Source organism: Scomber japonicus, chromosome 12, assembly GCF_027409825.1.
Source record: "Scomber japonicus isolate fScoJap1 chromosome 12, fScoJap1.pri, whole genome shotgun sequence".
NCBI lineage: Eukaryota > Metazoa > Chordata > Actinopteri > Scombriformes > Scombridae > Scomber > Scomber japonicus.
In genome coordinates, this window is record NC_070589.1 from 13,735,277 (window position 1) to 13,761,059 (window position 25,783).

Below are 25,783 nucleotides of genomic sequence, written 5' to 3' on the forward strand. Positions count from 1 at the left end.
TGTAAGTGGGGGAGATGTTTATTTCCTATGATCATTTCCTTGTCCAGGTTTGAACAGAAACTGGTTGATGATTAAAAGGAATGTAACTCAGTTCATATCAAGTTTGATAAATTAAGACATGAGAACAGTATGAAGGAAGTTTGCTGCTCAAACATGAGGCGCCCCACTCAGAACAACATCAGTCTCTTTATTGTAACCTGTTCGGGGACTTTCCCCTGTCTTTAGAGGAGCAATTAAGCTGGGTTAGTTTCACTGAGTCTGTGAGTAAGAGGCAAAGTCAGATAAGATTAATTTTAACTGCAGAACAAAAGATGATTTATTTTACAAATTGTACGGAGATTTAAAAGGTTTTTGTCACTCACCCCACAGACTTCCTACAGTCAAGGTGTATGAAACAAACAATGAAAAATATTTAATTTATATTAACTGGCTTTACAAAGTCTCTGGAGACAAATTACTATCTTTTTGTTATGAACCTGTAGTGTGTCTGTGGTAAAGTTTTTGCAATCTCATTGTTTTACTGGTATTTCTCTGTGGTGCATTTTAAATAGTATAATAGCCTGCCAGTGCTGGATTAACTCACTAGGGACAAAATGAGCCCTGGGGCTAAACAAAAAGGAATGTGCATAATGCACATTTTAACACAAGCAGACATTAACAAACAAATGAGCATAGCCTAATATTGCCTACACATTGAGCTTAATATTAGGGCATTGGGATAGCCTGTTAAGCATTTTACATGTAAACAATTATACACCATAACCTTGTTTAATGAAACTGTTCATCTCAGTGTTGTCACAGTGGTTACTTTGTACATGCACTATTACACCTACATCTTAATTATACATCTACTGTGTAGTAGGCTATGTACTGTACAGTCCTTGAAACGCATGAAAATCACGAGGAGTTTAATATTCCGATGACAAAATGCAACCTCACAGACGACTCGAAAACCCCCAAACTGAAAGATACGACTGTCTTTTCACATTTTAATTTTCATTGTTTTAAATACATTAATCTACAGACATAGCCTATGTCTGATATTTGAATCTAGATATGAAAATACGTAATTCTTCAGTCTTTTTTTTCAGTGTTTTTTTTGTCTTCCACTCGGTACCTCAATATTTCCGACAGTGCTCGAAGGCAGCATTGGTTTCTCCTCCCTTCGGCGCGGGCTACTGCAGCTGCGCAGTAGGTCGGTGCAGTAGCTGGAAAGTTTGTATCACTCTGTAATATTTTGGCGAAGCTATCACTCGGTAATGTCGCATCCAGCGGAGGACAGACTGCTTCTGGAATATTGCTGGTAGCAGGCAGAGGAAGCCGAGCGGACATGGCCGTAGCAGTCGCTCATCTCCACCGAGCTGCCGTGCCGCGGGTCCGGGGTCAGTTTGTACCGAAGCTTAGCGGAGTTTCTGCTGTTGGACACCGCGTACTGGCCTAGCTAACCTCCGCCAGTAAAAACAGCCCCGCCGGAGAGACGGTTTAACATGATGTTCAACATGGTGCCCTCACTGTAGAGGACATTTCTTTTCGTATCGGGGTTGGCTTTATCGGTCGCTACCATGTCTGACCAAAACTACTATTGGACCGTGTTGCCGAGCTACAAAACTAGTTTTGTGACTGGTGCCATGATGAAAAGGTCAAAAAGGTAAAGCCAGTTTTTACATTTTTAACCAAAGGCTAGCTGTGTGGAGGTATAGACATATACAGCGATACGGATGACATAATTGCAGCAAATCGAAAACGTCTGGTCTGCTGGTAGTTGTCATCTGCTCCCCGCTGAGCTGTGCCATTCACGGTGTGACAAACATCAATTTGTTGAGCGTTTATGTTCAGCTATTTATTTCATCAGCAAGCAAACGCAACTCCACACGTGTGCTTGCTAACATTATCAGTGTACGGCTGAGATTGATAATGCCATTGTGTTGTCTGTGATAGCCTACAGTACGACACTGCATATGTCGGTTATATCCGCCCTAGTTTTTGCTTCCGACAGAGAAACGTGGCCATTGTAGACTGTTGTGTGTGTGTGTGAGTGTCTGTGTTTGTGTGTGAGGGCAGACTGCATTGTCTGCTGCCAGCTGTCGCATAAAGCGACACAAAGTCCCAGTGCTGATCGATTCACTGATGTGGTTATAGGGACTGTCTTGTTGTAGACGTACTTTATATCCGTGAGATAAATGTAATCACAAAGCAGAGCAATCAATGTTGCCTTTCATGCCCTGTTTCATTGCCACTCAGGTAGTGCATAGTCATCTTATCATAGTTTGACATTTTTTATCTCCCTTGTCATAACCCCAATATTTATATAATGAAATGTAGTTTTATTGGTGCTGTATGCATTTGTTAAAGCAGTTTTTAGTCAAGGGCATATATTACATCCTTCATTACTGATGAGTGGAGCCCTGGAAGAAAGCCCATGCCCTCATCTTATAAATCCATATAATCCAGTTTTCTCAGCTACCACAGGCACATTTTCTATATAGGTTAGGATCATGCACCAGTAATGTTACCCACTTAACACAGTGTTGCTTTGAATGGAGCTCAGTGGAGAAAAGCAGCAGTTGACCATCAGCAGACCTGTGAAACATGCAGTCCTGCATGGCTGTGGTCCTTATTCATCATTCTACATAGCTGCCTGCAAGGTCCTTGTAAGCCACTATTGTTAGTCCAAAATATGAGTAGCCTTATCACTGCTAACTGTTGATAAAGCCCTCACATGGTCATGGTGTGATACAGCAGTGCTTTCATGTCATTATTTTTTCCCTCCTCTGAGAAAAGGGTGTCTGTTTGTTTATTTTTCTGATAAGAGTAAAATGGTGCGTGCACAAGAATGTCTTTATGTAGTCGGAGCAGTTTCATAGATGTTTTCAGGCCAAATTCAAGAACGTATTGGCTCTCTCTTCTCTCTGTTGCTGTGCTGTCTCTGTCAGTTGTTGGACTGGGGGCCATACAACTGTGTAAATCTGCCTCAGCATCGACCCAGAAACGTCAGGTTCTGTTGTCATCTCAGCCTGACAATTATTTTAGGTCACTGCCAGAGAGAAAGGGAGATGCCAATGACATCTCCAGGAGGAAACCAAGAGTTTATGGGATTACACAGAGCTTCTCTTGAGAATGCAAAAACAAACCAAACAGGAGCCCTAATTCTGTTATAGAGTGAGCACCAGGTATTCAGACGCACCATACAAACATCCAGGAAGTGGACAAAATAACATGTGAACCTGAAAGTATAAACATCACAGTTACACCGTCATCACCGGGTGTGTCATGCTAAGAGAAGTCATATGATATGTTTCCTTAAAGGAGTTTAAAATAAGGGGAAAGGCTTGTGGTTAACTGTTTTTGCATTAATCTAAAAATGCTGCATCATTACAGTCATGTAACAATACTTTGAACAATACTGTCAAACAAAACAAAACTTGTGTTCAAAGTTGGATGCACAAAAACCAGAAGCTCTGACTCTGATTGAGTTTCTTACTTATGGATAAGTTTGTGTTAGTTATGTGTGCATAAAGGTCTCGTTTGTCTTCGATGATGGATCCGTAACGGTATACCAGACTGTGTGTTATGGTATGCACAGTTATGTCATAGGAGTCATTGGGTTCAATTAATTCTCTGAATCACTGTATATGCTTTAGGCTATTTTAGAGGATCAGGTGCTCTCAGGGGTACAAGAAGCCTTTCACATGTTTCTTATAGTCTCATACAGGAAATACTCCCAGATTCAAGAGATATCACAAAAAATATACCTCACAGTTCACACAGCTCATAAACTGATGTGGAAATAGAAGACATCACACATTACACTAACATCAGCTCAAAGTCATACACAGTACCGTCTTTCAGTGTGAGTGTGTCCTTTTATATTTACATACACACACGTTTGTATCCATGCATGTATGCGTATGTATAAACACCATTACCACTATTTATTGGTTCACCTGCATTTGTCTTTTTACCCTACTGTTTACTGTGCTGATAAAACATTGATAGTGTTTGTAATTGTGTTGCATAAGCAAATGTCTTTTTCCCTCCTCTCACAGTTCCCGTAACAACAAGAGAAGGAGTTTGGCGGTCGGGACCCCGTCGCCCACACTCTCACGACCGCTTTCGCCTCTCCCGCTGGCCACAGGTACTTGTATGTTGTTTTTAGTTGAGTGTTTGGCAGCTGGACTGGGGGCTCATTAGACATACTGCACAAAGCCATGATCACATGAAAAAAAGACAAGTGGGTAATGATGGACTGATGAAGATGTTTCGTCCATGGCAGCAGACCACCACTTCAGCTCTCTGTCTGGTATATGTGCCCTCAGAGTTGTTTGTTTTGATGTTGTGAATCACAAGACTTGCAGTGGTTTCCCTCTGGTGTTACCATTAAGTTTTTTTTTCTTACTGTTGGAACATAATGTGCCCACAGTATAGTGAAGAATATTTGTCCTCCCCAGTGTTTGTTTTTTAAGATATTTTCCATGTTGCTTCCTTTAGGCTACCCATTCCTGCCCGAGTTGCCATATGGAGACTCATTCATTCTCTCAACCCATTTTTTTAAGTGGCTCAGGATGTGGCAGTGCCTTGCCCTCAGGGCCTGGCATAGAAACCCTTTAGTGAACCTTTCATGAGTGTGTGGCGTGTTGTGATCAACAACAGGAGCCCCTGCTGTCTGCAGGACTGAGATTCTTTGATTAGGCAGAAACCAGGGCTAGTTATCCTTTTGTATGCAATTTACTATTATTAAAAGTGTTTACAGTGAATCCTTGAGCTTTTTTAAACTGATCAAGTAGAACAAGGAAACGCATAAATAGTAATATAGGTTCAGTAGTTTCTTAATTTTTTTGTTGTTTGTAACTGATTGCGTGTCTCTACAGCTGGCAGCAGCCCTTCAGAAAGCCCCAGAAATGTCTCTGCCAGCACCTCTGCCAACTTCCAGTTTGCCCGCAGGTAAGAATTAACTCAGATTTTTTTAATAAGAATGTGCTCTAAAGTAGCCTCGGTGTTCAGCATTACTACAGAAGTATTTCCCCTGATAATTAAACTGGAAAAAAGTATAACTGATTAACTCTAACTCTGGAAGATTATGTATACATCTTAACTTTAAAGTAGTTTGTCTTTCTTCCTGAAAATATGTGATCTGACAAAACATATTGCAATTCAAAACGTGAAGAAATAAAAGCTAGTTAAAATGCAAATAGACTTTCCCATTCATGATTGATTCAACAGTAACAGGAACCTGCAGTAAGAGGTAGAGAGAGCCAAGCTGCTTCATTAGTGAGTTTTTTTTCCCAGCATGGCTACTTAATGCCCGACCAAGCCAAAACAAACTCATATGGAATTAAACAGACCATCACCTTTTGTCAACTTTTTTAAGCTGCAGCCTTCCAAAAAAAAATCATGCATAATAAGTTAAGAAAAACTGATTAGCATGAATAATGAGAATGCCCTGACTTGTTCCTTTTTGCCCCTGTAGTGGAAATGAGGCAATGGAGAAGCAAGTCCAACTAGCTGAAAGGCCCCACGGCCACTTGCTGGACACGGGTCTTGCTGCTTGACAAGCCAATTACGGCGGCGAGTTGGTGCACATACTCATTATTCAGGGTTGCTGTGATTATAGGCAAAATTGCAGAGCTTGCCCTCTTATCACGCTCCTCGCAACTTGCTGGGATTTAAGAAAACTGGCATCCTTGTCCAGTAGCAAAAAACTGTGTATTATAGACTGGCTGGAAAGTAGATATTAGACAAAACAGCATGCATCCTGAGTTAGAGTGTGCTGCTTTTGTTTTTACAGAATATAATTCAAATTTAAATTCTGCTTATCTCTAAATATGTGTTGTGAATTAGCATTTTATGTTGCAGTGCAATGCAGCATATTGCACCACAAGCTCAAGGATAGAGAGGGGACGACTCCTGATAGAATCACCTCGCACAAGCCTGCATGACTCATCTAAATTTATTGAGAGTTTTTAAGCTGCCAGCGTGGAGACAGATGCTGCGACTGCACTTTGGAGAGCTCCACTGGGTTTATTTGTGTTTCACACAAGCTGTATAGTCCTGCTGTTTGTGCAATTATTTTGTCATGTAAACACGGAATAGCCACACATGCAGTAGCTGGCGTTCAGGAAAAGGTATAAAAATCTAAATGTTTTTAAAGTGCAAATGAGGGAATAACATGATAAGGAGCCATGCCCAAGAGATGGGCATAATTGTTTGGCGGCAGCTCACCGTTGTAGATACTTGTTTTTAACCTTGGGGTGTGAGTGCTGCCAATGCACTGGTCCCTAATAGATTTTTTCCCCCATTATATCCAGGGTATTAATTTTAACACAGATCTAAAACCTTGTTTTTAATCTCAGTTTCTATCCCCTTAAGCCCTCCAGGACCTTAATACAATAGCCCAGTATCAGTTTAATAACAGAGAGCGTGGCATACATATCCAAAACCAGATGAAAAACACACACATATAATACACCTCACTAATCCTCAGGTCCCACTCAGAACAGAGCCATCACATTTCTTTGTGTCACCTCTGATTTGACCATGTTCCCAATAGCTGATTTCACTGAGCAAACATTTGACCATTGTTTTTCATCATGGATCGAATTAGTGAAAAAAAATTGGACCATGTCCTCAGAGCGCCATTGGGAACGCGGGAGCATAAAGGGAAGTGAAATATTATGCGTAAAGTTTGAGGTTTCTGTATGTAGTGGCGGTCTGGGTGGGTATTCCGTAGTGTGTGTGTGTAAGTGCTGTGTATGTGTCTTCTATTTGTGGGTGTGAGTGAGTGTAATGAGTCACGAACTGAGTGTCTGTGTGTCTCAGTGCTGCAGTATGATAGCAGCTTGGCAGGTGTTCAGCAGCAGACCGCCCCTGGCTACGTGCTGTGACAGACAAACAGGACTGTGACTATGACAGCCAGACTTTGTCTGTCACCATCATTAAACAGTGTTTATTTCCTTTCTCACTCTGTGTCTCCGCCTGGCCGTCTTCCTCCTCTTCATCTCCATCCTGCTCCGTTTGCGTCTTCCCCTCTTTGCATCTGGGTAGCCAACTGGCCCGCACTGAAAGGTAAGAAAATGAGGAAATGGTGTTTTTTATCTTTTCATCAGCACAGTTTCAATCAGATCTGTCCTAAAATTACGTGGCAAGATCTCTTATTGCATTGAGAGTCATAGCTGTAAGAATATTAAACTTTCAAACACTGGAGTGAGTAAACAGGATGTGTAGGTGGCGTCAATGATGAGGAGATAACCACTGACAAGTCTGTAACTATTTTGTTTTTGCAGAGCGGACGGCCGAAGGTGGTCTGTGGCGTCTGTTCCCTCTTCTGGATACTGCACCAATGCACCTAGTTCTTCAGTATCTGTAAGCTAAGGCTATTTCTATGTTTCTCTCCGTGTCTTTCTTCTCATCTCCCTGCAGTCATCAAGATCAGTGACATCTCTCTGTCTCTTTCTCTGTCAGTCAGTCAGTCAGTCTGTATCCTGTATCAGATATTTAACCTCTCTAAACCACTGGCATGGGACCATTTACTGTGCTGCTCCCTGTGTTACTTATACTCCTAGTATTAATCTGTTTACAGGGCATTGGTGTCTCGTTAATTTATGGAGCTGACTGACTGAACTGTAAATCCCATCAGGTTATACACAGTGAAGGTGTTACAGGGCAATACCTAAACTCCCTGTAAATAGTTGTTGATTTACAGTGTACCCCGTTTTAAAATGACTTCCTGTATGGAAGGGTGCTGCACCTGGACCATATTTTAGATGAACAGACGGAGCGCTTTTTGCAGGTTGTAAAAACACAGGTTGCTTGCTTCGTCTTTTTTTTTTTTTTAATTGTTACTAGGCAACCACCAAATCACCTGTCCTTAGATGTTAACTGTTATTTTGCTGTGAAGTGAACTCACAGATCTTTACCTTTTTTATTTTTTCTAGATAGTTATGAATCATGTTAACTATGGTTGCAAAGGTCATATAGCTTTGCATATCTGGCCATAGCCACCATGTGTTTGTCCTACATCATTGTTGTCTCTTCATCTGATTGGACAGTGAGGAAAAAAGTGCAAATTACGTCGGGCGCTTTTCTGCTCTGAATTCAGGACGCTCCTGCAAAAAAGACGAGGCTCTCAGCAACGAGCAGCAAACAAAAAGCTTCTCCCTCATTGAAAACAATTACAAAAAGCTCAGGCTGCTGAAAAGCACTCTGTCTGATCCAAGCCAAAGTGTGTATTATACTACCTGACAAACAGCTCATGGTGAAAGGCCCTGCGCATATTGTTCTTATAAAGTCTAAAGTCTACTTAACCATATTCTGGCATAAATATGTGTGCTTTTAACATACTGGGCAAACAGCAGACAACAGAGAAATGGATTATGCTGCAAGATGGTTTTGAGAAATGTCTTTTGCTTTCTGCCATAAAAACTGGCCTGTGTTGAAATCAATTGTAAATGTTACGAATCCAAGATCGGCCTCTGTTTTCAGTGAAGAAACAATCTGCAAACATTTTTGAAGCTGCTTCTCAAAGTCTACCGCTCATGACAGATTTATACTCAAAAGACAGATTTGGAGCCGAGTATCACTTCGCTCTGATCTGTGGCATGTGTAGAGTATGTAAACCTAAATATGTCAGTACTGTTGAAATCATTTATGTAACCAGTACAGCTAAAGACATTGTAAGTACTTTGTCAGAGGCTGGCAAAGAGCTTTACACCATCTCAACGCTTTAATATGACCATAGAGTTGACTTATACTGTTCTGAGTAGCAAGTTGCTTTATACAAAACAGCTGACAGGAGATGGATTTTATATCATTGATGACTCAGTGATAATAACAGGATGTGTCCAATGATGATGCATCCCTCCATCATTGGCTTTTTATCACGCTTTCCACTGCAGAGAGGAAATGGGAATCAATCCTCAAATGTCTTCCCTGAGTTTTCTTGGAAGGATTTTTTTACAGTAATAGTTATGATTGAAGACGGGGAGTTTTATACATACAGTTCAAAACAGTTCAGATACACAAAGCTTAACTCCTCACGGATGTGTTTCAAATGCAGCATCGTGTTTTTAGTGGAAACCAAAAGAGAAAGAAATCTTGCTTAAACTTGGAGTTAATGTTTTACTATGAGACCATCCTTATTAAATGAATGACATCGTAATACAAAGAGCTGAGCTACATTCTGTTGACCAAGGGGAAAGTACAGGAATAATACAGCTAATCGCTAAAATAACATGGGTATCGTTGAAATGCATGGTTTCGTTTTCCTGGATGACATCATAAATGAACGGGGACTTTTCACATTTCTTCAATCAACGTTTCCGTGAAGGAAAAGCTAAACCAAGAGATTTGCCCTACACTGGCCAGCTACACTCGTCGGCTCTTTGTTGACCGTTTCTGTAGTGATTATCTTGAGATTTTGTCTTGAGACTCGTTACTGAAACTGCAGTTGGCCGTAAAAACAATACCCGGGTAGTCTGTCACGGCTGTAATTTTGTATGGCCAACCACATGGCTCGGAGATGGTGAGGTCAGCCCTCGCTACACAATGCCCCTTTCAGTGTTGCTGTCAGTGAGGTCTTTATGCTGCTCTTGCTCGGTTCTGACACGTCTCCAGTTTCCTCCTCAGGGTGTCTTGCTCCCCCTCTCTCTATCACTTATTTCCTTGCTCTTCCTCCCTGCCTCCTCCCGTCTGTCTCTTTTCCTCTTGTGTCTTTCTGTTTCTTTTTCTTCTCTGTGCTTTCCTTTCACTTTTTCTCTCTTCTTCCTCTCGTGAGATGAGCCACTCTTCCCTTTGCTCTTCCTCCAGTGAAACACAAGATCCTGGGCCGGTTGGGAGTTCTCAGAGATTCCAGGCTTTGTGTCACACATTTTGGCCCATAAAGAGAAAAAACAAATGCATGCATAGCCAGCACAACAGCCGTGCTGCCGGCCTCGGGGCAAGCTGCAGCAGGAAAGACAAAAATTCTGCTTCAGGAGAGGAGAAAACTAAAACTGGGATTTATGATGTTTGGTTTATTGCAGCTTTTCTCAGCATGTCCTTGTTAAGTGTTAAATCTAATTCGGATTTATAGTGGAACATGAAAGCATGAGTATTAACTGGGTAATGAGTGAATCTGAAAGAGCAGTGGTGTGACTTTCTTATCAGAGGAAGCCTTTTATCACAGGATGTTATATCATCAAAGCTAGATACAAATGTGAAAATGAAAAAAGACAAAAGTAGGAAATTGAGGATTCATGAATTTATTGTTTCTTACATATTTACAATTTTATTTCAGAGCACTGACCTCTGTGCAATATCTTTCCCACTTCCTCCTCCTCTCTTTATCCCTGCTTTTCTTTCCCAGTCCTCCTCTTCCCAGGAATTATTGCACCAGTTGCCCTTAAAGCCCACGCAAGATGATCTCCACTTCCTGTTCAAACATTTCCGGAGCACGGAGAGTGTGGCGGACGAAGAAGGATCACATACCTCACCGCCTGTCAGGCTCCGCTCACGCAGTCTCAGGTATCCTTTTCAATCATACAGTACTCAGAAACATTTCTGCAGCATTACACTTGGAGAAGAGATGATCTCATCGGTTTTTGTATTCTATTCAACTTAATTTAAAGCTGCAAAGGCAAGTGTGTGTAGAAACGCGCCACCAAGGTCAACACACACACACGCACAATGAATAGCAGAAGAAAGCTGAAACAATTCAAGGCTTTGGAATTGGTAGTAAATGCACTACTGAATCACACTAATAATGTGAAATATCTAAAAATATACAAGGACATGAAAGCAGTACAAAAGGATGAAAAAAGACATTTGACAAACTGAGTAGATGCAGAGCAAAGGCGATCAAGGACTTGGAAAAGCAAATTAAATGACTTTCACAGGCAGGTAGAGCATAGTGGAGTCGTAAATGCAGAATGGAGAATGTGTCAGTACTTGCCAAGATGTGGTCAAGTAGTTTCTGAATGCTCGATTTTCTGATGATTTTTTGGTCACAAGCACTCAGATCTGTCAGTTCCACTCCAGTCCAAAAAAATACTGCTGAGCCTGTGATCTGTCCTTCCCTCATGAAACCTGAAGCCCACCACTGCCAACATTATTAATGTTACTTTCTGAATCTAAATTGTTTCCCATAGAACATCCTAATTGCAACCGTTTTTGTAAGGCAAGGCAAGTTTATTTGTAACTCAAGGGCAATTTAAGGAGCTTTACATCATGCATTATGTGGTAAAAGGGGATACTTAAAGTATGCATGCAAAGTGTTTTCTTTCTTTCTTAGTTGTGGTGTTCATGGACACTTTCCCACAATGCACTGCACAATAGTAATGGAGCAACTGGTAAAATTAAAATTTCAACCTCACGCTAGTGTGGCTAAAATATAGCCGAATCCTACCTTTGTAAGCTAGTTAGCAAAACTAACCTTCCAAGTTTAAACTCACTAAGCCTTCAGTTCAGTAGGTAACTGAATCTCGGATCTGCTGAACCATCAGAGCCATAACTATGAAACAAAAAAAAGACATGACTGCCATTTGTATTTTTAGTTAATTGTTCTCTTCCATTGGACTTTTTTAGCTAATATTTACTTGTCTTTTTTTGGCCCTATGTCTAACTAAAATGGCAATTTAATGCTAAACTGTTGTTGGAAAAATCTGCTGCACTATCAATTAGAAGCTAAATTGGAGTTCATATAAAGCTAACCACATCCAGGAGTTGAAGCCATACAATAAGCAGAAGTGACAGGTTCCTGAAAACTTTCTCTCTGTTGCAGCTGCTTACCTAAACATAATCCATTTGAAACTAAACATCAATATAAAATGATTGTATGACAGAATAAATGAACATTTACTAGTATTACCAACCATTTAAAACACATCTACGCACATCTGCAAACAGAAATGCAAGCAACTAGTGTTGCATTTGGTGAGATTGTTGTTGAGCTGTGAAGGGTGTGAGCAGCGTCTTGATGTGGTTATTCTTTCTGTGACGTGCCCCTACATGTGCCAATTATACATGCACGGCCTTCCTGTGGTTGGTAGAAAAGTGTCGAGATCTGTGCTACGTGTTCTCGGTATGCAGAAGAGATTGTTTTCTACTTGAGGGAGACAGACCACAGTCAAGACTTGTAGACAACAAGTTCACAATCATTTTTGGATGTAAATAATTCAGTACTTAATGTTTTTAATGTGAAGTTGGAAATGTTCCATATGACTGACTTTGCTATGATGTAGGATTGCTATCATTACATGCTACAAAAAAAGATATGATTGTACTCTTGTCATGGCGAATTTGTACCTCAAGTTAAGCCACATTGTGTTTCATATGGTTTGCAAATCAGCTGATTTGATGACCATGATGCTTGTGCATTAGTGTGATATGTGAGGAAAACACAGGAGCAACTCTTTCTCAGGTAGCTGAGAATGTCAATGCATGACATGATCACACTGTGTCAGGAAGAACCATCGACAATTACATACAGAGGGATAGTGATATGGTCAGATGAGTCATCTTTCACCTTATTCCTAGCAACACCAAGAGAACAGTACAGGCCTGGATGCTTGACCCCTACAGTGAGAGGATGTGGTGGCTCTGTTATGCTGTTGATGAAAATGATGTGAATGGCTTGCTATGGCCTTCACAGTCACCAGATGTCAACCCATCTTAACATCTATGGGACATTTTGAACTGAATGAGATAATGTCTTTTAGAGGAATGGTGTTCATCCCTTCAGTAGAGTTCAGAGATGTATAGAATTAATGTCAATGCACATTCTGCTATTCAGGCAGCACATGGTGGTTTTTCCTTTAATTTGTCACCCGTCTACATTAAAAGAAAACACTACCAGTGATTTGGTCATCTTTGGTCATCTAAACTATTGAATAGACTTACAAGTGTCGATGTTGCTCTAAAATAGCTCAAGGGGGTGTGTAAACATTTCTTATTGCCCTCAAATTAAACCACACTGCATGTGCAACAGTTGTTACCCAGAAATAGTCAAGTGCATATCACATGTTATTGTTATTTGTAGTATGTGATGTATAGGGTCACCCGGGTTTGCTATTTTTAGTGTTGTCGATGACAGTACATTGATTTGTAACGTGTATGGACAGTTTGAAAGGTGCCCTCTTGTAACTGAATCCATTTGGAGACAACAGATGTGGTCACGGATACTGCAGATGAGAAACTGATCTGAATCACATTAGTGTCATTTTCAAACATGCTGTGTTTATGACCTGCCATTGCAGTAAACGTTTTCAGTCAAGCATTTGCTATGAAGTTTTACCCACAAGAAATGTACAGAATATTTTCGTATCTTAACTTAAACAGTGATTGACACTGATTTATAGGCTGGTTTGTTGAAAGACAGTCAGTTCATATAGAAGAAAAAGAGTTAACTAAAGGTTTATGTAATGTAAGCCTCTCATCCATCAGTTGTCAAATCATTTTGATTGTTTTCTTTTACTTACTCAGATTTGGCATCTGTAAATGTTTAATTTTATCTCTGCTAAAATACCATAGATATTTGTCATCTAGTATTTCATAGCTGTTCCAACATTTTTCTTTTTCTCGTTTCTCATCCAGCCCTGGACGGACATGTGGAACATTTGACAATGAGATTGTCATGATGAATCATGTCTACAAGGAACGCTTTCCCAAGGTACAGTGAATACATCTTGACTTCCTTCTCTCTGAGCTTTATTAACTTACCATCATAAGTAAGTGATTATTTGGAATATGTTAAAAGAAGAAAAGACTGCTGATCTACAAACCAGTGTGCACAAACTTTTTTACACATGGAAACCAAGACAGGAGATTTTAACGCTCCTGGCAAAGTCAAAATCTGGAGCACAAGTATAAAGACATTGTTAATGCTGCTGTCAGAGTTATAAATTAAGCCTTCCATCTTGGTTGGTTCCCAGGCGACAGCCCAGATGGAGGGTCGGCTGTTGGACATCATTGCAGAGTGTTCCCCAGGCACCGCTCTGCCCCTGGCTGACGGTGTGCTGGGATTCATTCAGCACCAGCTGGTGGAACTCGCCAGAGACTGTCTGGACAAGTCCCAGAAAGCTTTGGTCACCTCCAGGTACTTTGTGGAGCTGCAGGAGAAACTGGAGAAGCTGCTACATGAGGTGGGTGCTTCCCAGCTTCAACAAATGTTTTTCCATCTAACTCTAAGAAAACACACTTTTCTTAATTGTTTCCTCTTTTTAGTTCATTATTCAGCCATTCAACAGTTCAGCCAGTGTTTGTTCTTGTGAGACACAGCCAGGGGATTTCTGATGGTTGGTAGCTCAGATTGCCTCTGGGACATTGCATGCTGTACTGCAGCGCCACTGTGAACATTGAATTGGAATTGCCTGTTTGATCGGTTCTCGTTCTGTGCTGATTCCAGTTCACTGCTCAGTAATGGTGTTGTCATTTTATATTATTACATAGATTTGGGAAGTGTTCAAGTGTTTGATTATGTAATGATTTATTACATAACCTTTCCAGTATCATTTTTGCCACAGCAAATACTGCCTTCTGCAAAATGGATTACAGGAAATGCTGCTGAATGCCTTTTTTTTTTTACTCAGAAAGTTGGATAATTTAATATTGTGTTCATTTATAAAGGTGCCATAGATAGCACAGTTCATGTAGCGTGTTCATCATCTTTGAGTAGCTAAGTTTATGCTACAGCACAACAGGAATAGCCATTATTTTGTCTACAATTTCCACTAAAACCACATTTCTGGGATTTATATTTTCATCTCAGCCACAAAAATAATTTTCCAGCTTAGAAAGACTTTATTTTAGGGTAAATAGTTCCTTCTGTCACATGTCAGATTTGTCAGATTTTTCCTTGTGCTTGCTAGTACTTCTCTAGAATTATAGCTTCTGTTTTGCACAGTAGTCCTGTCGTCGCTTTGACGTGGGTAATACTTAAAAAAGTGATATGAGCAGCTTATTGTCAGTGCAGTTGTTGGAAGATGACACATTTAAACACATTTGTAACAGATTGGAAAGGGTAAGAGACAGAACTTTTTATCAGCTGACTAACCTGAACTCTGACAGACATCACTCTTTGACTACCTCTGAAATACAGACTCTGAACTTGCTGTTTGATCAAGGCAAGGCAATGTTGGACTAAGATATGGAAACAATGAGAATGAATAAAAACACATTTGAAAACTGACAAGGCAGAACACAGAAATAAGGTACTGCTTTGCTGCAATTGGGTGCAAGATGTTGAAATACCTGCCACAATCCCTTAAATCACAGACAGATAATGTAAGAAGATGAAATGGATGCTAAAAATACGCGCCAGAGCAAAGTGCAGACAACATCTGTGGGAGAACTGTGCTGCTTCATGGCTTGCACCAATTGGATTACATCACAATAATAATCCGTCATCCTCTGTCCTTCTCTGATCAGGCGTACGAGCGTTCAGAGAGTGAGGATGTGACCATCATCATCAAACTGGTGAAGAAGATTCTCATCATCATCTCCAGACCTGCCAGGCTCCTGGAGTGTCTGGTAAGACTCACTGGCAGTTGCAGTAGACGATCACAGGTCCAGGAGTGAAATGATATTAACATGATGCTCGCCAGCTTAGAGCTTTGAACAAAGTGTCTACGTCTAAATATGTCACAGGTGACTCACACGCATGAATGATATGCAGTAATGATAGTCTCTGCGGTAATAATCATACAGTTGGCTGTTGTTATAAGCCACCAACAAGTTTACCTCCCTGGACAGGATTATGTTTTAAATTGCAGTCTTTCACAAGTTCTTCAAAATTGGCAGTAGGTGTGTAGTAAGTCTTGAAATCAGCTGAGCTATTCGTCCCATTCTTACCAGCTCTGTCATGGGAACTGTTTATCTGTTACAGAAACATTGACACTACATGGTGCCTGTCATTTTGTTAGTTTTATTAAACATTGTTTCCGACATTGCAATATGAGTTTACTATTTTTTTCCTGGTGTTTGTAGCTTTTCTATCAAAGTATTTCTCTTGCAACACTTTTCAGCGTTCTTTTTTTTTTTTATATATTCAAAAATCAAAAGTCATATTTTCTTTCTTTCTTTCTTTCAGGAGTTTGATCCAGAGGAGTTTTACCAGCGCTTGGAGGCTGCAGAGGGTCATGCCAAGGTGGGCCAGGGCATCAAGACTGATATTCCCAAATATATCATCAGCCAGCTCGGCCTCACCAGGGATCCCCTTGAAGGTGCATCATTGATTCCTTATTTCGACTTTTATCATTTTGTACACTTTTCAATGTATGATGTTACAATAATTACTTTATTCATGTATGGAAAATGCCATGTTAAAGTGTTAATAATCTGTGGATTCCCTTGAATTAAATGTATTTTCATTATTGTACCCAATCAAAATTATGTATAATTGTTCTTTTTTGTGCATTTGTGTCTTTATTGCAGGCAAACCTTCTTTTCGTACTACATTTTTTAATAATATCTTGCAGAAGAGTAGTAGTCATTCTGAATTTGAAACCCAAAATAATTAAACTTAACTGACTCCCTCTTAGTTAATCACATAACAAAATGTTCTGTTGAATTAGTTTTATTAAACATCATTAGTCAGACAGTTTATATAAGCACTAATTGTCCTCGCTGGTGTTCATTTAAGCTGAATTGAGTTTGATCTGGTGTGTCCGCTGCTGTTACAGAGATGGTCCATCTGGAACAAACAAGCCCAAGTCACAGAGCGACCAGCAGAGAGTCTGATGACACTGGAGAAGCAACACATATACAGGTAGAAACAGCTATGAAGTAGATAAGAGGAATTGTAGTTTCACTCAAAGGCGGAGTGAAAAACCAGCCATCACAGAGAGGGGAGGGGGAAGGGGGTACAATATGGTTTAAACATGGGGATAACGGTGCCTATTTTAAGACAGTCTCTCCTGGAAGGCTGTCATAGTGTTGCACTCGGCTGTTCACATCAAAAGTGACATACATACTTGTGTCATGAATGAAAAAGATGAGCTAGAGAGAGTAGTTCAAACCCTGACTCCTTTCTCACCTCCGCCCAGCTAGCCAATCACTGAGTGAAGTGGGTCATATTGTCTGTTTCGGGAAGGTTACAGAAATGACCCTACACAACCCCCCCACCCCCTGTCAGCTGTTGGAAGGGTATGGCGGGAGGGGGTTTAATGGGCACTTTCGCTCTCCGACAAGCATGTCTGAAGGAGTATACAGCCACCTTGAGCATAATGGAGTGAACAGTTGTAGGTGAAATAAGGTGTCGAGCTAAACAACACTGTTCAACATAACTGATGGGTTGCCTTCAAAAAAAAGAGATAGTATAAGGGTTACATGGAGCTGTTGTTTATTTGAAGTGCACAAATAATTGCTTTTTAAAAGCAACTAAGTTCCTGTTATTTTCCTTCTCTCTTTTTGCTGTGTGCGTATGTGTATGATTCAGAGCCGCGCAGCCTGCACCCCTCCACGTAGGAAACCACTGGAGAGTGACTTTGAGACTACCAAGCTCATTAGTAATGGTGCCTATGGGTGAGTAATACAGACTTCTGTGTTTGTGCTTGAGTGACTCGGTCTCTTTGCGGACACCACAGAGAGCCCAATAAAAGCGGAAAAGAAACTAAAATGAAGATGTGCTGTTGTTGTATTTTTGTCTTTAATGCCACACATTTGTCCGGGAAATTTCATTTAAAGTCTGAGCTGATGTTTTCTGGTCTTTTTTCCCGCCTTATTTTTCTTCCTTGTTTTTAACTCTCCTGTTCCCCTGTCTTGTAATTCTCCCTCTTTCTCTACTTTTTTCCCCATTCACCCCTCTTTACTGCCATGCAGGGCTGTGTTTCTTGTGCGCCACAAGGAAACCCGTCAGCGCTTTGCCATGAAGAAGATAAACCGGCAAAACCTGATTTTAAGAAATCAGATCCAGCAGGTGTTTGTGGAGCGAGACATCCTCACCTTTGCTGAAAACCCATTTGTGGTTTCTATGTTCTGTTCTTTTGAGACACGGAGGCACCTCTGCATGGTGATGGAGTATGTGGAAGGTGAGATTGGTTTGGACTGTACATGTATACATTTAGGTCTGCGTATACATTCTGGTTTATTTCAGCCTTTAGAAGTCTGTCCACTGAACGCACACCAGCTAAGAAAGCCAAACAAAGATTCTGATCTGATTCCTCTATATTTAAAGGTGGAGATTGTGCCAACCTGTTAAAGAACATTGGTCCTCTGCCTGTGGACATGGCCCGGATGTATTTTGCAGAGACAGTCCTGGCTTTAGAGTACCTTCACAACTATGGCATTGTACACAGAGACCTCAAACCAGACAAGTAAGTCCTCAACCAGCTGGATAAAGAGAATATTCCCACATATTTCAAATTTTTCAATTTTCTTATCTCTGCTTTCAGGCAGCATCTAATTACTTTTAAAGCTTTCATCATTTATAGACTAGCCATCATCTTTGAAAAACTTTTTGAAGTTCGAGCAGAATCGTTTGAAATGTTCAGCCTTTGATATTTCTGACTTAATCTGAGATTCGATGTTTTGGCTTTGGTTTTTGATGTAATATAAAACATTCCTGTGTTTCGTTCCTTTTGCAGTTTGTTAATTACCTCCTTGGGACACATTAAACTGACAGACTTTGGGCTGTCAAAGATCGGTCTAATGAACATGACTACCAACTTGTATGAAGGTCACATTGAGAAAGACACCAGAGAGTTCATCGACAAACAGGTTCGTCCTCTCTTCATTTCGTCCATTTACGACTTCAGCTAACGTCAGCGTTATCTCATTTACATTTGGTTCCTCTCTTCAGGTGTGTGGTACTCCAGAGTACATTGCTCCAGAGGTGATCCTGAGGCAGGGCTATGGGAAGCCTGTAGACTGGTGGGCCATGGGCGTCATCCTTTATGAGTTCCTAGTGGGTTGTGTGCCTTTCTTTGGAGACACACCAGAGGAGCTCTTTGGTCAGGTGGTCAATGGTAAGAGATCCTTACTAAGTATGAGTATGAAAACCGAGACATCCTTCTTCCTGGCAACTCCCTTCAGTTCCTCTTGGGGAATCCCTGGGCTGGAAAGGCTTTGGGGTCCCCAAGGAGGAGCTGGCAGGCGTTGCCAGGGAGAGGGATGTCTGGGTTTCTTTAACTTTTTAATGTGTTGTTGTAATACATACAACTTCAATTTAATCTTTTTTTATTTTTTTCAATTTCTTTAAGTTTTAGAATTTGAATTTAGAATTAAGTTTTCCTAGTATTTCTGTGTTATTATGTCAGTCACCTGTAGATACATTTGAATTCCTACCATTCGGACACTGATCTGTACTTCTTTGTTCAGATGACATCATCTGGCCAGAGGGGGAGGATGCTCTGCCTGCTGACGCCCAGGACCTTATCACCAGACTGCTGAGACAGAGTCCTCTGGAGCGCCTAGGGACAGGTTGGTGGCACAGTGGCTTATGATGGATGAGTGTATTGATGCATGCTGTGGCCCCAGGTACACAGCTGTGATCATGTGTTGGCCGAGAATAGGCACAAACAGATTCTTGTCACCTGTACCCTGTCAGTTTTGTGGCCAGCCAAAACTCGTCTCACAAGAGGGGAATAGTCACATTTCTTAAGGCTTTGACTATTGAATTATGCACAGACAGTAGACCTGTCACCTGAGCTGAGGGGGTGTATTAGTGTTCTCAAACAGGCAGCAGAGTAGCTGTACACCAGACCCTAGATAATATACAAACCCATGTATGATTGTCTTCTCCAGGTGGAACCACTGAGGTGAAGATGCACATGTTCTTCCTGGGTCTGGACTGGAATGGACTCCTGAGGCAGAAAGCTGAATTCATACCTCAACTAGAGACTGAGGAGGACACCAGTTATTTTGACAGTAGGTGGATTTACTGATAGATACACATACAGTACCATTTATGAGGTAGTACAAATTCAACTAACTACAATGCAAATCTAAATCTGTCCACATGCTGATAGACAAACCTATACACACCTCTGTTAGAACCACAGGACACACTCCTGTTAGAAGCGGTTGTTGGAATTTTGATGTTAGTTTGTGGGGCAAAAAAACCTAATTTCACACAAAGTCTGGTGGTTATTTCAATTAGGGTAAAAAAACAGTTTTTCATTTTTGATGCATGTTCCCCACAGCCCGATCAGAGCGCTACTGTCATATGGACTCAGATGATGATGATGAAACCAATGATGATGAATCTTCTCTGGAGCTGCGACAGTTTTCCTCTGTGGCCCATCGCTTCAGCAAGGTACTTGTTCCAGTTCTGCTAACATCACACAACCCCCGTCAATGGTCACAAATGGCGTTTTAGATTTCTTAGTAAAAAAAACAACAACACATCTAAATACTCACTCTCATTAAACCATAGGTGTACAGCAGTACAGAGCACCTGTCCACCTCCACGCCGTCCAACCAGAGCTTGTCGTCATCAGAGCGAAGCCACAGTGAGGAGAAGGAGGAGCGATGGGAGGGCAGAGGAATCCTCTCCCCCAGCGACGGACACAAACACTTGGCTAGTGGTGACAAAAGGGCAGATGGACACAGGGGGAGGTGAGAAACTAGAGAGACAGTTAGTAAGTGATGTATTTAGTGTACGAAAGGAAAACATTAAATGCCTTGTTAATGAGAGATTTGATGAAAAATGGGAGATTGAAATATAATATTCTCTCTTTTTAATGAGACACCGATGAAACGTGTGTGTTAATGTGGGTTTCCTCAGTATGATCTGGCATTCATCCACACAGACTGATCAGGTGGATGCATTTTTTCATAGGTGTGAATGAAGTGTGTTACCCTGAATATAGTTAACTGTTAAGACAGGAATAATTGACTTGGCTTTTACCTAAAAGTTATGATGAAATCATTATTTCAAAAATTACCATAAGCTCATGTTTTTCCACAAAATTAATGTAATCAAATCACTCCTGACTAAGACACAGCATACCAGAGCACATTTACTTGCACATGTGGAAATGAAATGCCAACAGAGAAATTTTGAATATTTTTTTTGTGTTTTTTCTCCTTATGTACTTTTTCACTGATCACCCAAATTTGAAAAGAGACTCTCATTTGAGGATTAACTCCTGAAAATCTTGTGTATTTATGGTGTCTCTGCATGTTCCCTTGCAGTCTGCGCCCTCGTGCTTCTTCCAGCTCCTCCCAGTCAGAGCGCAGCGCCAGCCCGCTAGTGATGAACAGCACCCAGAGCCTTGATGTCATGCCTCGCTTTGCCATCTCTGCCGAGGAGGAGGGTGAGACTGACAAACTCAGACCTCTTTGCACTCTCCTCTTTTATAATTTAGCATTTGTGAAAGACCAGTGGTCTCACTGTTTGCTTCCCTTATCCTAGATGGGATGGTCTCCAACCTGCGGCGCATTCGTCTCCGGAGCAACAGCACAGGCACAAGGCCGTCATTCCGGAGGGGGGCGTCCCGTCGCATCGCCCACCAGCTGGAGACCCCAGAGAAACCCAGATCAACAGCTGGCAAAGTCCCAAAATCCGCCTCAGTCTCCGGCTTGTCCCTCATTATTACCCCAGGTACACAGATAATAATATTAATAATAATAATAATAATGTCTACATAATGTGACCAAAACATCCTAATTAAAACTGGAGGGTGAGGCAAATATTGTGAATAAAAGAATAAAATGGAATAATATGAATGAATAAGTACATTTCATTATCACTCCATTGAATCTGGTATAAACACATTTTCATAAGCATGTTTTTTAACATAATCTTTTAGGAGTGTGACTATTATCTCTTTCTATATTTGCACAGACTGTTCATGTGTTTACAGTGCCCTCTACAGCCCAAACACAAACCATAAATATTTACATACTGTCGTCAAGATGAGAATAATGTTGCTTGAGCTCTTTGCTTATGGTGTTTTTTTCTTTTCACTCATTTAACTGAGAATCATACACAGATTATTAACCTCCATTTTAAAGATATCCTCATTTTGGTGTTTGATTTGGTGTTGTAGAAACAGTTTTTATCAAATAATTTTATGAAGTGCACAAAATGTTTAAAAATAAAAGTAGCAGTTGGATGTACCTATTATCCATAATGTCTCTGCCTTGACTTTGCTGATCATGTTCTTCTCCTCATCCAGACGACTCGGCATGTCCTCCAACCAGCCCCAAATCATCTTTGTCCCTTTCATCCAACCCCTCGTCCAGAGACTCGTCCCCCAGCCGGGACCTCTCAGTCAGTGTCAGCTGCCTCAGGCCTCCTGTGGTCATCCACAGCTCTGGGAAGAGGTTTGGATTTGCTCTGCGAGCTATCAGAGTCTACATGGGAGACAGTGACGTGTACACTGTACACCACATGGTCTGGGTACGTGTCCCTACCTAATGAGTAACTTGTGCTGAGGGAATAATTATGTGTGAGCATCTCCACAGATTTAGAGTTGTGTTGTGAGATCTGCACATTTAATTCTAGAAAAAATCTTATAAACTTTAAGCTTTTGCAGTTTTTGACTCCTCTAAGGAGTTGCATTAATGTGTCAGAACTCAAATGTGTCTGTTTTTTGTCTGTGAAAACATTGGTTATAATAATTGCATAGCTGAAATATTGGTTTTGGTAAGAGCTGATTAGATTGTTGCCTGACCACAAATTTTGATCTGAGGTTGTGTGTGTGTTTGTGTCCACAGTGTGTTGAGGAGGGCAGTCCAGCACACGAGGCAGGATTGAGGGCCGGTGACCTCATCACTCACGTTAACGGGGAGTCTGTTCAGGGACTCGTTCACACTGAGGTGGTGGAGCTCCTGCTCAAGGTGAGTGAATAATTCAAATATGATTTTATTTTTCTGTACACACTTTACTCTGATGATCCCCAGAGCAGCCAAATGTACTGCTGAGTTTTCTTTTCTTGAACAAACATTTTGTGATTCCTCTCTTAACTCTGCAATGATCTGTTTCCAACAGAGTGGCAATAGGGTGACCCTGCAGACGACTCCACTGGAGAACACCTCGATTAAAGTGGGCCCTGCTAGGAAGGCAAGCTACAAGGCCAAGATGGCTCGGCGCAGCAAAAAGAGCAAGAGGAAGGATGGACAGGACAGGTACATGAGAGGAGGATCAAGTCACAGCGTCTCTGTTTGACATGTTATTCCTTGCTTTTGGATTAATATCACTGGAAATCTTGTTAGACATTCATGACACAAAATAGAGTGAAGCAAATTTCAGTAAGAATCTAACTGACATTAGTTTATAGAAGTTGTCTTTTTCTTTGGGCCCTGTTTCATCACATTATTTAATTTCAATATTTCTTTAGTAAGCATTGCAAAAGTTCAACTAAAGACGCATCTGGCACCTTATTTTTTCTTTTGCAGCAGACGACGTAGCATCTTGAAGAAACTGTCCAAGCACACGCCTCCTCCGCCCATGCAGAGCAGTCGCAGCTTCTCTTCAGGTTTCCACCAGTCATCTAGTGACAGCCTCTCTGGATCCCCCACACAGTCACTCTCTCCTGGCCCTTCCACACCCTGCCGCTCCCCTGCCCCTGACCACTCCGGAGGTGAGATGGGTTGCCTTGTACCACTTGCATCCCAAAAAAGTATACAGGTGCTTTTCTGAGGAAAAATATCTAAGCTGAAATTGTTTCTGTCTACACAGATTCGAGTTCTTCACCTTGCTCCAGCTCCCCTAACTCGCCTGTACCTCAGGCCCGGCCCAGCTCCCTTCACGTTTTGGGTCGCTACTCCAAGGCTGGCCGCTGCAAGTCCACCACCAGTATACCCCCTTCTCCGCTAGCCTGCATCCCTCCTCCTCAGCCCCTCTCTCCTCAGTGCTCTCCATCTTGTCTTCCCAGTCACCCCAAGTCCCTACATGGTTTCCATGGCAAGACATTGTCCCCTCCCACCATCGCCCGCCATTCTGTGCGTCCCCGCAGTGCAGAACCACCACGCTCACCACTCCTCAAGAGAGTCCAGTCAGCAGAGAAGCTGACTGGAGACAAGATGACAGGCGGTTACCATGCAGAGAGAAAGGCCTATAGCACCCGTCGCCACACCATGGAGGTGCCTCTGTCTGAGGGTGAGGGGCTAGAGGACATGGAAGGGGACACCGCCACCGGGTTTGTCTGTGTTGGTGAGCATGGCCGTCAAGGGCTGTACATAGGTGGGCAAAGAGGCCACCAGGACTTGATTGGCGGAGGCAGTGAGCACCACCGCTCCTCCAACGCATCACCGCAACACCGTGGCGGAAACCACCACTCCAAAGAGGTGGTGGTGATGAGGAAGCTGGCTCTGTCAGAGCGGAGGGACTCCTTCAAGAAACAGGAAGCGGTGCAGGAAGTGAGTTTTGACGATTTGGAGGAGAGAGAGGCGACGCCGAGCCCCACCCATCCCATCACGCAGCCGAAGTCGTTCAAGGCGTCCTGGGTCAACTCGGCCCAGTCAGAATCCAGTGTGAAGCTGGGAGGAAGAGGGTCACAGAGTACAACAGCACAGCAGAGAGCCAAGTCAAAAGAGAAAGAAGGGTTTTAGTTCTTCCACTTTGCCCGGGATAATAATGGAGAGAAGTCTCTGACCTGCCACTGTACTTACATTCAAAGGCCTTGCATGTGTGTCCAGGAAACTGTGACCAAGTCCCAAATCATCACAAGCAACTGCTAAAAGACGGAAGAACAAATCAAATCGATGTTTCTCAGTAATATATGCATCCTGCTACACTGTTAACAGAATAATGACTACCCAAACGTTTACTTCCTAGTTGCTTGTTTTCTCTCTTGGTTCTCAAATCACTGTGGCACCTGTGACCGATGTATTTTGTAAATATCTTTTTTTTTTTGTTTTGTTTTAAATGAAGAAACTTATTTATGACTTTTTACGCTCATCTTATTTTTGGTTGCTGAAAATGCCTTGGATGCTTTAGCAGTTCTTATTTTAGGAATTGCACAGACTGTATGCAGCTGCCAGAAAGCCACGCGTGGTTTTACAGTAGGTGCAGAAAAAGGGGAGGTAACATCAGTAGATATCGTTCCATACTTCATTTTTTTACAATGCGATGCCTGTCTAGAATTGGGTGTTGTTTCCTGTTCAGACTGGGTCTTGGTAACATACTCAGTGTTGGTCCTGCGTTAATGTATTAAAAACATTTCCAAAAAAACATTCTGTGCTGCCTCTCAAGAGATTGTGGTGGTGACAATTTGGATTCAACGTTCCTGAACATAGCCCTGTATAAAATTTTTAATGGACAAATATTTCAACATCCCAATACTTTGAGGCCTAGTGCTGGTGCCAAAGCATGGTTTAGCCATATGAACCATTTCAAAGAGGTACTGTAGTTGTACATAAGAAGCTTCATGCATGCGCAGTTCGACCACCACTCGCTGTCTCCTGTAGAAACGTGCGTATGCGCTGACACTCCTCCAGCAGTGGTTTAAATCACAGTGTTATCACCTTTGGAAACCAGGCTGTTGTCTCTGTCTTCTAAATACCTTAAATACTGTCGATCCTCCGTCCAACTCCTCACAAACGTAGTCTAGCTGAAAGTGTTTGCACAAGTCGTAGTAGCCGTGTAACAGTTAGAGCACTCTCATGTTTCAGGTGGATTTCTGTCTTTGGGATTTAACAGCTGTACAGTGAATGCAACAAACAAATTGGCTCCCTTGGCTGTTTTTTTTTTTTTAATAAATGTGTATTATGAATGAATGTTTACATTTTAGTGCAAATATGTGTACATGTGTGGACTTGTCATAGTTTTTGTTAAATTATTATGAAAAAAATTGAATGACAGGGAATGGCAGAATTCAACCAGAAGCCCTGAATGGATGAAGGAATGAGTTGAAGGTGATCCTGTTTT

General features: G+C 41.6%; 1 protein-coding gene across 1 annotated transcript; it reads left to right on the plus strand.

The window, feature by feature from the left end:
- Nucleotides 1-1,240: 1,240 nt before the first annotated feature.
- On the plus strand, nucleotides 1,241-24,472 carry mast3a (microtubule associated serine/threonine kinase 3a). Its single transcript, XM_053330283.1, has 27 exons — nucleotides 1,241-1,648; nucleotides 4,047-4,135; nucleotides 4,869-4,941; nucleotides 7,042-7,062; nucleotides 7,281-7,359; nucleotides 10,340-10,497; nucleotides 13,564-13,639; nucleotides 13,902-14,111; nucleotides 15,397-15,498; nucleotides 16,058-16,190; nucleotides 16,650-16,735; nucleotides 17,405-17,490; nucleotides 17,788-17,996; nucleotides 18,143-18,281; nucleotides 18,552-18,684; nucleotides 18,767-18,932; nucleotides 19,285-19,386; nucleotides 19,711-19,833; nucleotides 20,109-20,221; nucleotides 20,342-20,523; nucleotides 21,103-21,224; nucleotides 21,323-21,511; nucleotides 22,089-22,312; nucleotides 22,630-22,752; nucleotides 22,904-23,040; nucleotides 23,311-23,495; nucleotides 23,594-24,472. Exons 1-27 carry the CDS (start codon nucleotides 1,563-1,565, stop codon nucleotides 24,463-24,465), a joined length of 4,218 nt encoding a protein of 1,405 aa, XP_053186258.1. The 5' UTR covers nucleotides 1,241-1,562; the 3' UTR covers nucleotides 24,466-24,472.
- The last annotated feature ends 1,311 nt before the right edge of the window (nucleotides 24,473-25,783 follow it).